The following is a 17,601-nucleotide window of genomic DNA, read 5'->3' on the forward strand; positions in this document are numbered from 1 at the left end:
AGTGGCTTTTTGGCTGTGGCTTCTGTTTCCAGCAGTGGCAGGAGGGAGTGTTTTGTAGAAGAACCTGATGCACAATGATAATGGATAATAGCTGTCACTGCTCAACGCTGGCTACAGGCTAATCACTTTCAGTGGATACTGGCATTTATTAGTAGCAATGCTGGCTATCACTCACAGAGCCTTTTCTACAGGGTCTGCTTGGCCCTTTGTAGGCCCACAAAACTCTATAGGTAGGTTCTGTGAGCACTACCATTTTACACACGAGCAAACTGAGGCACAGAGAAGTTGATTCACTTAATATACATTATGTATCAAATAATTGATTGAAGCGCCCTTCCTCTGATCCCGTCCTGTTCTTAACATCTTTCAACCCTAGTCATCCTAGGGTTCAGAACCAGATCATCACATTGCAGAAGGCTAGGAGATGGGAATGTCATTACAGTTGAATTGTAGACTCTTTCTACAGTGCCTCCACCTGGATCTCTAATCTCTAACCCCTTTCTTTACTTATCAGAAATTTCGCTTCCTTTACACCTTGAGAGCATTGAAGAGAGGGTAGGACTTCCCCTTTACAGCACTATGACTTGCCCATGCCCTTGGAGTTGTACAGTGATTAGAGTATAGTCTCTGAAGGTGGTTAGACGAGGATCATATTCCAGTTCTTCGTTCACTAGCACATGACCTCCAACAAGCCATTTGCTTCTCCTTCCTTGATTTTCCCTTACTTGTCATATTGCATTGGCCAGAGTCTTCAGTATGAAGTTGAACACTGGCTAGAATGATAACTAACTTCTCCAGGCCAGAGCTTTCTTATCTGTAAATGAAAATTCTCAGTGGACCCATTTTACAAGATGGTCAGGCAGCTTAAATGATCTGAGGCATTTAAAATACTTAGCATGCTTCCTGTCATGCCTTAAATGTCCTGCAACTTCTAGGGGCTATCACTGTCACTCATGCAAGGGGACTGAATGGCAGGAAATGGAGGACTCCCTTGTGAACCCAAGAGGTATCCAGCTGCTCTCTCTGGCCTGGCCCTACCACCTACTGCATCTGGTGATTTAACATATTTCCCAAACAGGTACCTGTACAAACTCCGTGACCTTCACCTGGACTGTGACAACTACACAGAGGCTGCCTATACACTCCTCCTCCACACCTGGCTTCTCAAGGTACTGCCCTCCCAATGGAGGGGATTCATGCTGAGATCCCACGGAGCCCTCACAGCAAGTTGAAAAGTTAAAAAAGAAAAGAAAGCCAAATAAATTTTGTTTTGCCCTGTGTCCCCAAACTTTTAACCTGGCAGGTTACTTTTCTGCACTGTTCTGTCTGGACACATAAGGTTTCAAGTAACCGTCACATTTAGCAGCAACAAGAACCCCCTGAGACGTATCTTGCAGTCTTACGTAACATTCAAACTGTTTTATATAACATCCAAGCATCAACTATAAATCATTAGCATGCCCTGTGAGCTGTTTTTCTTCTCTTGAAAGCGCTGCTGGAGCAGGACAAAGTCTCAAGGATTTCCTTTGGGTTTTGAAGAGCCAGGGCCATGTCTTGCAGGGATTCAAAGAAGAATCCTTCAATCCATACACAGGAGCCAAGAGAGAGTCCAGAGTGTCAGTAACTGTGACTCTGCAGAAATGGAGGGGCGCTTCCTGTGGACCCTGCAGGCCGACATCGTCTCTCTGATTGGCGCTCAGGGCAGCGAGGACAGGGCGCCCTCCCGCTCCTCAGCAGTAGGGAGACGCCTGCCCTGGGTAACTGTGTGTCCTCTTTCCGCAGTGGTCAGATGAGCAGTGCGCATCGCAGGTCATGCAGGCCGGCCAGCAGTACCCGCAGACCCACCGGCAGCTGAAGGAGACGCTCTATGATATCATCATAGGCTACTTTGACAAAGGAAAGGTAATTGGTCCCTGCCCTTCCTCTCTCCGTGGGAACCCTCGCTTCTGGGAAGGACTGGTCTCTCCCACACTCCGTATGCAGTCCGTCTGCAGGTCTGGTCAGCTCTCCTGCCCAGCCCTAAGTCTGATCATTTCCCTCCATCCGCATTCCTACTACGTACGTTCAGAGCGCCAGCATTGCTCCCCTGGACACAATGAGTCCTGGGCAACAGCCCTGTATCCTCTGTTCCGATGCAACCTGTCGTCCATATAGGAAATAGGGTGATCATAGAACATACTTATCCCATAGAACATAACCCATTGTCCTGCTTACAATCGTCTCAAACAGCCATCCCAACACTTAGATCAAATTACAATCTTTCCCATGACCCATGAGGCCGCATACGAGCTGTCCTCTGACTGCCTCTCCCGTGTCAACTCTGCCAGCTCCCTCTTGCTCATATATTCTGTGCCAAGCTCTTCTCCACCTCAGGGCCTATGCACTTGCTTTTCCCAGCTTAGGACATTTCTCCTCCATATCTTACCGTGGCCAGTTCCTTCTCACAGCTCAGGGTTTTACCCAAGCAAAGAATGTCATGTCCTGAAGAAGGCCTTCCCAGACCACACACAGCAGTACCCTTTGCTCTGAGTCATACTTATTTCTTCTTCAAAGCACTTATCACTGTCAGACATCACCTCAGTCATTTTGTTTTGACTTGTTCATTGTCTGGCTCTCCACTTTAGAAGGCCAAGAGCAAAGATATTTGTCTTGTCCACTGCCGAGTGCCTAGTAGCTAGCACAGACCCTAAGATATGGGACCCAAAAGATATATGTTGAAAACATTAATTAATTGAATGTATGAATGACTTCATGGTGTCATTGTAAACAGCAAGAACAGGGTGATTTGTCATGTTTTGTCTGGAGATTGGCCAAACCAGTTACTGTCCATCCTCCAGCCTCCAATTGGCCCTTCAGGAAGCACCAACTCAAACGCTGCAGGAGACATAGTAGGTGGCTAAGAGCTCAGGATCTGGGTTTCAAGCCACGTTCCTTTACCGCCTGCAATCCCCGTGGCCTTTCAGAGATTCCAGTTCCCCATCCATAACAGCGAGATATTGATAGTACCTACTTTCTAGCTGCTTTGTGAAAATTAGGTGAGAAAATTATGTAAAGCACTTAGCATAAGACCTGGTACATAGTACTAACTTGTTCAGTTTTGTTTTTTTTTTTTAATATTTACTTATGTAGGAGCTTCTCTGGTGGCTCAAATGGTAAAGAATCCACCTGCAATGCAAGGGACCCAGGTTTGATCCCTGGGTCGGGAAGCTCCCCTGAAGAAGAGAAGTGGCTTCCACTCCAGTGTTCTTGCCTGGAGAATCCCATGAACGCAGGAGCCTGTGGGCTCTGGTCCGTGGGGTCACAAAGAGCTGGCTGTGACTGAGCGACTAAGCATGAGCACATTTATTTATTTGTCTGTGCCAGGTCTTAGTAGCAGCATGCAGGATTTCTTTTTTTTTAATTGTGACGTGCGGACCCTTAGTTGCAGTGTGCAAACTCAGTTCTCTGCCCCTGAGGCCCCAGTTGACTGCCGGCTTCCTCTCACAAGCTTTTCCTGAGTCCTCCAGCTTACCCACAGCCCTGCCTCTTCTCCGAATGGCCTGGCCTCTTACAGTTCATCAGGTACTTTAACACTTGCTTTTGGCCTGTTCTATCACCGCAGTTCATTGCATCTGTCTTAGTGTGATCTCCCCACCTTCCCTGAAAAATGAAATGAGGTAATGTCTGTGGAAGGGTATATAAATTCCCAGGCGTTGAGCAATTGGAGAAGACTGTTTTAATAATTTACGATCATAAGCCTCTTGAGGGCAGAGACCTGGCCCTCTCTGGAGCCTCCTGTCCTGCTGGGCATTGAGTCTGAGCTCACTCTTGGTTGATCGGCTGATTAAGTCAGTCATGGTAGGAAAACCCTGAAAGGACCTGTCAGGCCTTGTCCTCTGCTGGTATCTGACTCAGCCAACCCTTCGCTGAGCAGAGAGGAAGAAGGCATAAGCCGCAGTACTAAGGGGCGTATTACTAGTCGGTAGAGCACACATACGGGTCATCGTCTTTTTTTTTTCTTGCACATAACCCCTTGGTGTTGTGCAATAATTAGGAGGAAGAGGGCAGGAACAGGGTGCTGCTAAAGCTCTTCAAGGGCAGAGAGGAGGGAGCGGATGGGCATAACCCCCTCTGTGTGCCGCCGCTCTGGTGGCTTCTAGAGTGAAGCCTGGAGTCTTTAACATCCTTTTGACTTCCTTTCCCTATACCTCCCCTCATGGAGACTCATCGATCTAGACACACGAAATGACTTTCTACTCCTGAAGCCCTCTTCTCGTTACCTGATGGACTCCTCCACATCCCTCAAAACCCAACTAGTGCATCCGCTCGTGTGTGCACTTGACCCACTTCTGTTTCTGGAAGCAGAGACTGTCTTGTCCATCTTTATCACTTCCCATCCCTGGGTACCATGCCCAGAAGCCAGCAGGCGCTCAGTGACCAGCGTAGGAGACTCAGGGGTCAGTGACTGGCAGAGGTCTTAGTGACCACACGGACAGACATGAAGGACGTTCCAGCCATTTGACTCCCTGCCTGTCTCCCTTCTTAGCCCCTTAACATGTAGGGAGGGTATTTCTGGCATATTATGACGGAAAGTTGGCAAAGACCTCCACTTGAGCCAAACAGCCCCCTGGCTCAGCCTGGAGCTTTAACCCCATCTTCTCGTTCAGGCTAAGGAGAAAGAACCAGCCCATACTCGTCTGTGGACTTGATTCCTCCTGGCATGTAAAACATTTTTATGCTGCTCACTAAGCTGTCCATGGGTTTACAGCCGTGGCTTCTCCACTCAGCACTTGCTTTTATTTATTTTTATGCTTGGATGCAGAGAGAGCACTTCTGCATTTTGGCAGCCTCCCCTCTCCCCTCCCCCTCCTCCCCCAACTTCTCCATTTAGCTGCCTCTTCCATTTGAAACCAAATTTGAAATGTAATGGGTGTCCCTTGAGATTGCCAGATCTCCAGCCCACCCAGCACCTCCCTCTGCCCCTCTGTAGAGGTTCCTGACTGCTCTGGTCTAGGACGGAAGGATGATCTATTGGTTTCAGTTAAAATGGAACAGATGGAAAGGACCCCCTCTATCCAGAGGTTTTTGTGGGTTTTTTTCAGAATTTTTTTTAAAGATGCAAAAGACCTGTTTAAAAAAAGTTTTCATCACTCTTTTTAATACTCTAGTTCCTCCTCCACCTCTATGCCGCCCATTGCTCACTCACCCTAAATAATGCAGTTAAGAAGTGATGGTATAAAGGCTTATTTATGCAAGATGAGTAAATTCTAGACATCTCTGTACAACACTGGGCCTATAGTTAACAATTCTGTGTTATGCATTTAAAAACCTGTTAAGTGGGTAGATCTCAGGTTAAGTGTTCTTACCACATTTGCTTTTGAAAGTGAGAGAAAGAGAAGGGTGGAAGGGAGGAAGGGAAGAAAGCTGGCCAAAGGGAATATGAAAGTGATGGGATTTGCCGAGTGAAAAGCTCCCAGTAGCAAACATCAAGAGAACTGTATCTGGCTCCAACTCCAGCCTCAGAAATTCGCTGCCTGCTTATTTTCTTTGTGAACCATTTTTCTCTGGGAAATCTCTGGTGGCTCAGATAGCAAAGACCCACCTGCAATGCAGGAGGCCCCGCTCTGAAACCTGGGTCAGGAAGATCCCCTGGAGAAGGGAATGGCTATCCAATCTAGCATTCTTGCCTGGAGAATCCCACAGACGGAGGCGTGTGGTGGGCTACAGTCCATGGGGTTGCAAAGAGTCGGACATGATTGAGGGACTAACACTTGTACTTTCTAAGGGAGATTTTTTTTTTAACTGGAGGAAAATTGCTTTGCAGTGTTCACAGTGCTGGGTTGCTTTCTGCTGTACAACAGCATGAGTCAGTCATGCACACACCACATATATCCCCTGCCTCTTGAGCCTCCTTCCCCTCCTGCCATCCCAGCCCTCTAGGTCATCACGGAGCACCAGACGGGCTCCCTGCGCTGTATAGCAGCTTCCCACTGGCTGCCTATTTTACACATGGTAGTATGTATTTGTCAATGCTACTTCCTCAGTTTGGCCCACTAAAGCTGAGTATAAGGTCACGGGTCCTTCTCAAGTGCACATCCTGGCCCTGCTTTAGGTTAGGCCTTTGACCTGGGGTGGATGCTCTGCCGATCTGAACCTCTGTTTCTCACCTGGGAAATGCAGGTGCTGCTAGTCACCTCTCAGAGGGGTTGTGAAGATGCAGAGAGCATGTAAATAACGCACTTAGCCTAGGGTGTGGATGTTCCGTTATTTGTCAGGAAACTGGGGTGAGAAGCAGAGGATAGGCCTGCTTCTTGGGATGCATTTGGTTCCCTGGGCATGGGGCAGGGTCTGGGCTACAGGTAGGCTTGGGGCTCAGTCCCAGGTGTGGAGCTGCCCCAGTGCCTTCCTCAGCAACGGCTCTGCAAGCCTGGAGCCCCTCTAACCTTTGTCTCCATGACCTTCCTTGTAGATGTGGGAAGAGGCCATCAGTCTGTGCAAGGAGCTGGCAGAACAGTGTGAGATGGAAATCTTTGACTATCAGCTGCTGAGCCAGAATTTGGTAAGGAGTCCCCAGGGGGAGCCGGCTGCCCTGCAGGTTGGTTGCTCGGGGCCTTGGCTGGGCAGAGAGGCTGAGGAAAGGGGGAGCCGAGGCAGGAGGCCTTGGGAGTAGGACCTCAGGAAAGGAACAAAAGTCGGGCTGAGCTGAGCCAAACTGCTGAGCATCTCCCTCCCAGCTGGGAATATTTCCAAAGGGAGGTCTTCTGGGAAAGCTCATCGGGCACAGTTTCTCCGATGGAGCGCTAAGTACCTGCCCGGTGCTGGGGCTGCTGCTGCTGCTACTGCACACCCAATAAACACTGTACCACATTTGCTGTGAAATTCCCACAAACCACTAAACCAATTAGATAAAAACCCAAACCCGTGCTTTCTGATTAACAGATAAATCACATTAAAGTGCTCCCCATCTGGCCATTCCCATTAGCTCCTGGAAGCTCGTGATTTGGCGGGGAAAGTGGGAAGTAGGGGGAAGCAGAGGCCCAGGCTGGTGGGGAAGTGGCCGGAGGGGCTGCTCTCCCCACACACATGTCCTGGTGGCCTGACACCCAGGACTCCAGAGCCCCATCTGAGCGCATTTCGAGAGGTTAGTCAGTCCCGCTCTTTCTAGGGAACTGTGAAATGAGAGTCAGAGTGTTGGAAGAGGGTTGGTAGCTTGTCTGGTCGGGGGATGGGTGTGGAATATAGTGTTCTCAGGTGTGATGTCAACACACACACCGCTTACACCGAGAGACAGTTAGGTCTGCCTGAGTCTGCCCACATAGATGTTTGCAGGTATGGAGGTGCACGCGCCTTCCAATGTATACAGTACACACACACACACACACACACACACACACACACACACGCACGCACCTATAGAGCCGGAAATAGGAGACAGCAACCACTCCAGCATTGTTGCCTGGAGGGTCCCATGGACAGAGGAACCTGGCGGGCTATAACCCATGGGATCGCAAGAGTTGGACACAACTTAGCAGCTAAAACAAACCAATAATTTGTACTAACAACTGCGTATTTCCTGTTACAGACTAAACCATCACTACCACCACCCATGCACATCCATGGATGCACACACACCCAGTATATATTCACGCACACACTAATGGACGTGTATGGCTGTGCACCAAGCCCAGCTCACACGAGTTCACATCCAGGGCCACACACATTCATCTTCCATGTTGCGTTCAGTGTGAAATGCTGCCGTCTGTGAGCTGCACCATTCTATTTTACCTGCCCCCTCAGGACTTCTCTCCAGTTACAGCGACTGGAAGATGCCATTAGGTATAAAGTAAAACACAGACTCTTTTCAAAGATGTTAAAATATAAAAGCACGCACCCCTGGGAACTGGTGAAGTACATTGGGTGTGCATACACAGGAAGACATCCATATCCAGAAACACTTACCCATCTATAGACGGCCGCAGACACACTCCCAGTGGGGACAGAGTGATGATGCTGGCGGGGCTCTGAACAGCTGGCTGGATTCAGTTCCGTACTTATTGGATGCACCGAGATACCACTTCTTTATCTGCAAAGCAGAGATACAGTTCCTTGGGTTTGTTATGAGGGTGATGCAAGTACAAGTGTTACTGCAGGTAGGATGGTGGATCTGGAATAGTGTAAATATACCACTGTTGTGATGACAGTTCCATGAATATGCAAACATGTGCACTTGGCACATTTGTGTCATGATCACGTCTTAGCCCCTCGGAGCTGAATGTGCCTTTAATACACATTTGTGGTGTTACAAGCTGTGAGTTCTCTTCTTTCAGATCCAGCAGGCAAAATTCTATGAAAACATCATGAAAATCCTCAGACCGAAGCCAGACTACTTTGCTGTTGGATACTACGGCCAGGGTTTCCCCTCCTTCCTCCGGGTGAGTCTGTGGGTGACTCGGACAAGGCCCGGGTCCCGGACCCCGGCCTCTCGGCCCTCCCTTTGTTCCTTGAGGCTCTGCTTGAGCTCAGACCCAGTGCCCTCCGGTGTCCGAGTGCCATCCCTTCCCCTGCACCCTCCTCAGTCCCCCTCCACTAACAGCACCTCAGCCACCCGCTGTGTCTCTTCACATACACGGCAGCATTGGCTGGCTTGTGAGGCGGTGAGCACGCCACCCCAGGGACGAGGTGCTCAGAGGGCCAGAGCTCTGCTACCCAGCAGGAACTATACTGCACAAGCTCTCAGACCTTTTGGTCTCAGGGCCATTTTATCTCTTAAAAATATGATCAAGGTCCCCAGAGAACTTCTGTGTTTGTAGACTTTACCTATCTGCATTTATGACATCCAAAATTAAAACTAAGACAGTTTTAAAATGCAGTTCTCCCTTGGTATTCACCAGGAATTGGTTTTAAGACCTTGTGCAGAGGACAACACCTGAGGATCCTCAAGTCCTTTATATGAAATAGTGTAGTGTTAGCATGTAGAAATAGCATACTATCTCCTAAAGGGTTCAAATCACCTCTAGATTACTTACAATACTAAATACAATGTAAATGCTTTGTAAATAGTTGCTGGAGTGCAGCAAACTCAAGTTTTGCTTTTTGGAAGTTTCTAGATTTTTTTTTCAAATATTTTTAAATCATGGTTGGTTGAATCCATGGAATAAGATCCTGAGGATATGAAAGGTTAACTGTTTAGAACTAGTTATGGAGGGTAAACAACTTATTTAAAAATAATGATAATAAACCCCCATGACTCGACTTGAAGTTGCTTCAGTTATGTCCAACTCTTTGCAACCCAATGGACTATAGTCCAGCAGGCTCCTGTCCATGGGATTTCCCAAGCAGGAATGCTGGAGTGGGTTGCCATTTCATTCTCCAGGGGATCTTCCCAACCCAGGGATTGAACCCAGGCATTGCAGACATATTCTTTACCAGCTGAGCCACGGGGAAGCCCCAGAAAACCGGAGTGGGTAGCCTATCCCTTCTCCAGTGGATCTTCCTGACCCAGGAATTGAACTGGGGTCTCCTGCATTGCAGGCAGATTCTTTACCAACAGAGCTCCCAGGAAGCCTGAAATGAGGATCCAGGTTTGGAAACATTGATACGGGCATGGGTTTGGACGGAAGAGTTTAGAGTACCACTAGAGGCAGCGCAGTGGCACAGACAGGTCTAGAACAGGGTTCGCAGCCTCAGCTCTGTAGATACTTTAGGCTAGATAGTGCTCAGCTATGGGCCGATCTGCGCGTTGAAGGCTTCTTGCCCACTAGGTCCCAGGAGTGCTCCTCCTTGGAGCTGTAACAATCAAAACTGTTTCCAGACATAACCAGCATCCCTTAAGAGGCAAAATCACTGCCTGTTTAAAAACTACTGGTCTAGAAGGAACTAACATGTCAGGGAAGGATAAAATGTGTTACCATGGAGCCTCGTGATGAAGGACCCGCATGCTGGTCCCTTCCAGCCCACAGGTTCCGCCCATATGGTCCATTAAAGGCAGGGGGGAAACTTTGTGGCCCTGTAGATGGGCGAGTGGGTGTGAAAGTGGAGTGAGGAATTGCCCTGGAGGCTGCACGTAGGATGGTTTGGAGGAAACGTTCTCAGCATCCATGATCTCTTCTCCCTTTGGAACCAATCCATGCCCAGCTGAAAGGTGTGTGAGTTGAGGTTCCATCCTTTCCCTGGAGGGGAGAAAGAGGGTGGAGAGATCTCTAGGCTATCACCACAGCCCTGTGCGCCTGACCAGCCTCCCAGCTTGGCTTGAACCATCTCCTCCACGCCTGGGCCCTGGGATCTCTGACAGATGTCCTTTCTCTGCAGAACAAAGTGTTCATCTACCGAGGGAAGGAGTATGAGCGAAGAGAAGATTTCCAGATGCAGCTGATGAGCCAGTTCCCCAACGCGGAGAAGATGAACACAACCTCTGCACCTGGGGATGATGTGAAGAACGCCCCAGGCCAGTGTATCCTTAACAAATGCCCCTGCCAAGGGCCTGGCATAGGCCGCCCTGCCAGGACTTCAACCCACAGAGCCCGATCCTAGAGCTGGGGACTGCCGCCAGCATCACTGCAGTGGTGCCAATTTCAGTGTCCAGTGCGGGCTCCAAAAAGAACCATCTCAGGAAACTCAAATGCTGTGTTCATTGATAAATTCACTTCTTTCTTTGTGATGATTACCATCAAGGCCTGACTCGGCCAAGCATTTCTTTGTACAGGGAACCTGCGATTACACTCACAAAGTGGTCCCACCTCCAGGGATCTTCCAGTCTAGCAAGTAAAAGATGTTTACAGCATCATTAAATAGGTATTTGTAAAACTGTGATCAATGCTATAAGAAAGCCCTGCTGGTTACCATGATTGGGAGGGAAGAAAAGTCTTCCTTGAGGAAGGTGATGTTGAAGGTGAGAGATGAGGTGGGAAAATGCCCTAGACAGAGGGAAAGAGCATCGTGTGCAAAGGCCCTGAGGTCCAAGAACTGGCATGGTGCCACATAGCTCTTCCAGTAAACTCAGAACTCCTGAGCAAGCCTGCAGGGCTGTCCTTCCTCTGGCCCCTGCCTGTGTCTCCAGCGCCATTGCCCCCAACTTTCCCTTCCCTCTCTCATGCTCCTCTGCCGCACAGATCTTGTTTCTGTTCCTTAAACATGCCCAGCTTGTTCTTGCCTCTGGGCCTATGTGTTTTCTCTTCTCTTTGCTTGGAATGCCTTTCCCTCAGCTCCTTTCTCACCCATCAAATTCTAACTCAGTGCCACCTCCCAGAAGAGGCCTTCCTTGGCCACCTTATTGGAAGTCTGCGGTACGCTGCCATCTCAGCCCCTGCTTGTTTTTGTTTAGCACGCTGATCTCAATCTGTCATTGTCTGTTGTGATTTCAAATGTAAAACTGCTTCATACATCGTTGTGCACATATGTCAACTGAAGAGCACGGAGAGAAAAAGACCAAGAAGGTGCGATCTGTTCACAGGGCGTGTATTGTACATGTGCGTGCACAGAGGCGTCCAGCTCTCCGTGACCCCATGGGCTGTAGCCCACCAGGCTCCTCTGTCCATAGAATTTTCCAGGCAAGAATACTAGAGTGGGTTGCCATTTCCTCCTCCAGGAGATCTTCCCAGCCCAGGGACTGAACCCGTGTCTCTTGCATCCCCCTGCTCTGGTAGGCAGATTCCTTACCACTGTGCTGCCTGGGAAGTCAGGGACATATATCAAGTTAACATTAAAAATAGACTCCAGTATACAGTAGGTGCAGACAAATACTGTTTGATTCCACTTGTATGAGGTACCTAGACTTGTCAAATTCATAGAGTCGGAAAGTGTACTGGCAGCTGCCAGGGGCCAGGGAGTGGGGCTTGGGGAGGGGTGATGGGGACTGGGGCTTCCCCAGCGGCCCAATGGTAGAGAATCCGCCTGCAGTGCAGGAACCACAGGAGATGTGGGTTGGACCTCTGGATTGGGAAGATCCCCTGGAGGAGGGCGTGGCAACCCACTCCAGTATTCTTGCCTGGAGAATCCCATGGACAGAGGAGCCTGGCGGGCTACAGTCCACAGGGTCACGGAGCGTCAGACACGACTGAAGTGACCTAACATGCACGCACGCATGCACAGTGGGGACTTAGTGTTTAATGAGGACAGAGTTTCTGTTTAGGAAGGTGAAGAATTTGGCAGATGGATGATGGTGATGGTTGTACAGCATAGTGAATGTACTTGGTGCCACTGAACTGTAGAGTTAAATATGGTTAAACTATTATGGTTTGATAATGTGACTTTTAACCACGGGTTGTTCAGTTGCTCACTTGTGTCCAACTCTCTGCAACCCCGTCGACTGCAGCACGCCAGGCTTCCCTGTCCTTCAACTATCTCCCAGAGTTTGCTCAAGCTCATGTCCGTTGAGTCAGTGATGCCATCCAACCATCTCGTCCTCTGTCATCCCCTTCTCCTCCCACCTTCAATCTTTCCCAGCATCAGGGGCTTTTCTACAATAAAAAGGATTTTTTCTAAAAAAAGGTAGAACTAACATGGAAACTCCAAGAAGGCAGAGACCCGTGCTCTTGCTCACTGCAGTGATCCTCAAAGGCAGCTCTCAGGAAACACTTGCTGGTCAACAGAAAGAGAAAGAAAACGAGAGAGGGGAAAGAAAGGGGAGCTAGAGAAAGGTAGGAGGGAGGGAGGCATGGATGCAGCAAGGCGTCTGGGGCACACAGAAAGTCGAAGGGACAGGAGGTGGTGCTAGTGCAGTTGGGGAAGTACGGTGGAAACAAGGCTCCAGTGCAGCGAAGCATAATGATCACCAGGTCAGGGGCTGATGCTGCAACGGCTGCGTTAACCTAGTCTAGCTCCCGTGTTGCGCCCTGCAGTGCAAATTAAGTTACAGCCTTTAAAATGGGGCTGACAGGTTCCACGGCTGGTCTGCTAGGTCTGTCGAACCTTAATGCAAATATTTTCCCCTCGGATGATACATATTCATCTGTAACCTTTTCATTATGCTCGCCTGCCCTTCATGCGTGCTCTACCAGGGTTATTTGCAGGAGGAAATGTAACCAGCGGCAAAGCTGGCTGGTTACACATGTGAGTTTGGTTACAGGCAAGACATGGGATTAGTACTAAGGCCCTGCTACGTGGATATTCTGGTATTGAACAACCATGTCGCCTTTTAACTCACGGTGGGAGAAGAAGCATCTGTTACTGGGCCGAGTCATCATACGCAAGCCTGATTCAGCTCCAAGAATCAGGTGGAGAGGGAAAGGGCTGACATTTGCTCTGTGTCCTCTTCATGCCATGCAAAAGACTGAAGGTTTTGTAACTAGATTTTTCTAATCCCCATAAAGGCTTCCCTGGTGGCTCAGTGGTAAAAAAAATCTGTCTGCAATGCAGGAGACTCAGGTTTGATCCCTGAGTCTGGAAGATCCCCTGGAGAAGGAAATAGCAACCCACTCCAGTATTCTTCCCTGGAGAATCCCATGGACAGAGGAGCCTGGTGGGCCACAGTCCACAGGGTCACAGAAGAATTGGACACGACTGAGTGGCTAAAAGCCGTAACAACCCCAATAAAACTCTATTAGGTGGGTATTAATTGTTCCTATTTCATAGAGAGGTACATGCAGCAGAGAGGTAAGGTGGTTTGCCTAAGAGTACGAAGCTAGTTAATGATGCAGTTGAGATTTGAACTCCAAGGTCTGTCTCAAAGTCTGCATTCTTTCTATAATGCCATCATTTTCATTTAAGATTAATGAACAGAGTGTTCTCTATTAACTATTGTAAAGTGATGGCATGCCAGGCATTTTCATGCATTGTTTCATTTTATTCTCATAACAATCCCATGAGTTGGGTATTTTTACTCTCTGCATTTTGCAAATAAGAAAAATGAGGCTTAAAAATGTAAACAGCTGGCACAAGGTCTCAGAAATTGATGGAACTAAGATTGAACCCAAGTCTGATTTTTGCAAACTCTGAGCTCTTAACGCTCCGTTCTGTTGCCTTCCTGTGTTGCATGACAAGACCTAGTGTCTTCTCACGTAGGTACCCAAGTGGGGGAAGTCACTTAACAGCAAAGGTCTCTTGGGTGGGTGTCTCCTGTTCCCTACCCACCCCTCTGCCGTTTAATGCGTAGGGAGCAGGTGCAGCCATGCAGCCTACTGGGCGTGGTTGGAGGGTGATGTCACTGGCTTCTTCAGGCAGACTTACATGAAGGACCAGATGGGACACATTTTAGTCTCTGTGGACCGCGTGTCTCTGTCACAGCTCCTCACCTCTCTTGTGCTGGGGGAGCCCCATGGGTAGTACATAAATGGATGGGTGTAGCTCTGTCCCAATAAAACTTTATTTATGAACACTGAAATTTAAATTTAATATTATCACATGTCATGTAATACTCTTTTTTTTCAAATATTGAAACTATAAAAGCGACTAGCTAGGAGCCACGCAATAACAGGCAGTGAGCCGGATTTGACCAGAGGGCTATAGGTTGCCAGTCCTGCCCTAGACTTAATCCAGAAAGAATTCCCTCCCAGAGAAGGCTGTTTGCTGTAGAGCTTGAGATAGAAATTAGTTTTCCTGAGTATTATGTGACGTCCTCCAGTCAGGCTTATTCATTTATATTAAGCATTGCTCCGTCTTGCCCTCTCCTCTCATTGTCTCTGCCTCTGAATCTCTCTTGATGTCTCTCTACCTGTGTCTTTCTCTCTGTCTCTTTCTGAGGGACTCTCACTGAATGTGGAAGTGCTCTTCAGCAATAAAACAGTTACATCCCCAGCATGTTAGCACAGAGTGAGTTTACTGAGGAAGGGAGGATTGGATCTAACCTGGAATTGCATTCTGGCCATTTCTTTTGTGTGAAGGAGTCCCAGCGCCTGCATCAGGAATCTCCCAGTCTGGTGGGGAGGAGACTGAGAGGAGAAGACAGGGAGCTGGAGAGACGAGAGTTCTGTGCTCAGACGCGAAGCCATGGAGGGCCAGGAAGGAAAGGGGCACCTGGCTGAGGGTGGACTGAACTTCACGGTGGCATGGAGAAATCGTCTTAGCAGAGGGGACAGTACCATCTGTTGCATACTCGGAAATAACGGTGGGAAATGGGTTGGAATCCTAGTGGAAGATTTGAACAGTTCATATTCAAAATTGGCATATTTGAATGCCAACAAGAGGAGTTTGTGATTTCTTAATTGGCAGAAATGTTAGGCTCAAGGGAAGAGTTTTCAAGCCAGGGTGGACCTCAGGTAGAATAGAGGGAGGAGAGAACCTGGATACCTGGAAACAAGAGGTGGATAAGGAAGCCAGGGAAGCCGGGGAAATGGAAGCAAGGTTCAGGGGTGGGACCGGCGATGGCTAACCTTGTTTATTTTGCTGCGTGATTGACTGACAGTGAACAAAGGTCTAGAAGAGGCATGACAGAAGTCTGGCACACGTGATAACTCTTCTGTAGCCCGTGCCCATGGCAGGCATCAATCACGGAGCTCTTTCCCACTGAGCTTGGACATGGCCTTATATCCCTGCCCCAGGCAGTTGCTCTCAGAGTGCTAGATGGCATGTATTCACCTGCTCTAAAGCAGCGCTTCTCAAACGGGGGCGTGCATGTGCCTCACCTGAGGAGCCTACAAAACGCAGACTGGGACTCATTAGATCTTAGGTGGGCCCCGGGAGTCACCGTTTCTAACAAGCCCTCAGGTGAAGGTGATGCTTCTGCTCAGTGGGGAGCACCAATTATAGGCAACGAACGCTGAGCTTAGGGTTACAGACCCAAATACAGACTGTTGCTCTGTGCTCACAAGCTGTGTGACCTTCACTGTGTTGTTCAGCTTCTTTGACCTTGATGTCCCTTTCTCTGGAAAGTATGATTAACATTAACAGCGGTGGTCAATGGAACTAGGGAGATGAAAGGAGACCGAGGGGAGACATTCTCTGCAGTCAATGAAGAGCTATGAATGCGTTAGGTGTTACTCTTGTTCATGATAGTAGTATAGCAAAGATTAAGGACTGTTAATACTAACCAGCTGTTAGCAGAGGCTGAGCCCTCGGACAGGGCTGCAGCTCTGATAAGGACCACGGTGACTGCTAAGTGGTCACTAGGACCTAGCATCTTGAGGTTTGTCACTCATTAAAAACTTGGCCCCAGAGGACTGTCCTGGGGGCCGAGGGGTCTCAGCTGGGACCTGCTGTGCTGGGAACTGCCCCCCACCCCCGACCAACATGTTGCGAGCTCTTAACTACAGGAATTGCAGACATCCAGTGCTTCACTGTCCAGCCCGTCTTGGATGAACACCCGAGGTTCAAGAATAAGCCGGTGCCTGACCAGATTATAAAGTAAGCCCCTCAGTTCAGGGGAAGGAATGTGGGGAGGAACATTCTGTGAGGCTGCCAAGCAAGCAGAGCCGGTGGGAGGACAGGCCTTGGTACCCTTCTGTCTTAGCCTGTTTTCCATTTCCTTCCTGGAAGAAGCATCACCCCCATGAGCCCTCTGGGCCCTGCCCTTGGAAGGCTAACACCAGGTGTGGCTGGGAGGATGAGGGCGGGCTCACCCTGCGGCCAGGGAGTCCTCAGGAAGCACCGATGGGCTTCACTGACTGGGACGTGGAGAGCCTGTCTCTCAGGATGGTGCCGGAGCGGCTCCAGGAATCCACAGCCGGAGAGTGTGGGCGACAGGGACGATGCTCGGGCTGAGCACTTTCTCCGGAGGGGCATCTTTTCAGCGCTTGTGAAGGTTGTGTACTCACAACGGATGTGTCCACACTTTGATTTAAAGGGTACGCTAAGGGAGGTCCCCCAGTGGTTAGGACTCAGTGCCGTCACTGCCAAGGGCCAAAGGTCAATCCCTGTGCAAGGAACTAAGATCCCACAAACCAAAAAATTTAAATGTAAAGTAACATAAAGGAGGCATTGGAGGTAGCAGCATGAAGACAAGATGGATCTGTTTAATACCAGAAGCCAAGGTCAGGAGTGAGGTGGTGAAGCAGAAGGTCTGTGGGATCTGTGGGCAGCAGGTGCCCAGTCTAAGCTGTCTGGCTCACCCCCCTTAAGCCCAGGTGCCCAGTTTCACACCTTGATTGCCTTTGGAAAGGCTTCTTCTCTGGGAGGGCCTGTCCGAGCAGGAGCTCAGTTGTGAGAGGAATGGCCTGCTCCTTGGGGGAGAAGTGGTCTCATGCTAGGGAGGTAGGGGGACAGATGTAGCTGAGCCTGCATCTCAGCCTTCCGTCCCCACCTCAGTAAGGCACCCTTGGGCAAGGGATGACGACCACACAGCCAGCACCGTGCCCTGCTGGCTTTGATGCTAGAACAGCCCTAGAGATTCAGGAAGACTGATGGGGTAGGGGTGGGGGCGTAGCTAAAGGAATCCTTAGAAGATACCTCTGGGCCATTAGTCTAGGACCTTGGATGTATCCAGATCCTTCATTGAGATCATAAGAAACAATGGCCCAGACACCAATATGTGTATTAATGATAGAATTTCAACTTTGGGGGTACCCTGAGGGGTGCTATGTTCTTATGAGGGCATACGACTGACGAGCTTCTAAATCATCTTAGAAAGAAAGCCTGGTTTTAAATGCTACAGTGAGGGTTCTACCAGACCTAGAGTTCACTGCGGAGGGCCTCCCTGGACAGTGCAGGGTCAGGTCAGGTTTCGCTCTCAGGAGCCTCAGCCTCTTCCTGTCT

General features: G+C 49.2%; 1 protein-coding gene across 1 annotated transcript in view; it reads left to right on the forward strand.

The window, feature by feature from the left end:
- DOCK2 (dedicator of cytokinesis 2) overlaps positions 1-17,601 on the forward strand; it is a 474,846-nt gene that overhangs the window by 425,874 nt on the left and 31,371 nt on the right. The window contains exons 37-42 of the mRNA XM_069556001.1: positions 1,079-1,169; positions 1,783-1,902; positions 6,449-6,538; positions 8,307-8,411; positions 10,288-10,429; positions 16,173-16,254. Coding sequence (XP_069412102.1) covers positions 1,079-1,169; positions 1,783-1,902; positions 6,449-6,538; positions 8,307-8,411; positions 10,288-10,429; positions 16,173-16,254 — 630 coding nt within the window. The remainder of the gene's footprint in view (positions 1-1,078; positions 1,170-1,782; positions 1,903-6,448; positions 6,539-8,306; positions 8,412-10,287; positions 10,430-16,172; positions 16,255-17,601) is intronic.

This window comes from Ovis canadensis, chromosome 16 (assembly GCF_042477335.2).
Source record: "Ovis canadensis isolate MfBH-ARS-UI-01 breed Bighorn chromosome 16, ARS-UI_OviCan_v2, whole genome shotgun sequence".
Lineage (NCBI taxonomy): Eukaryota > Metazoa > Chordata > Mammalia > Artiodactyla > Bovidae > Ovis > Ovis canadensis.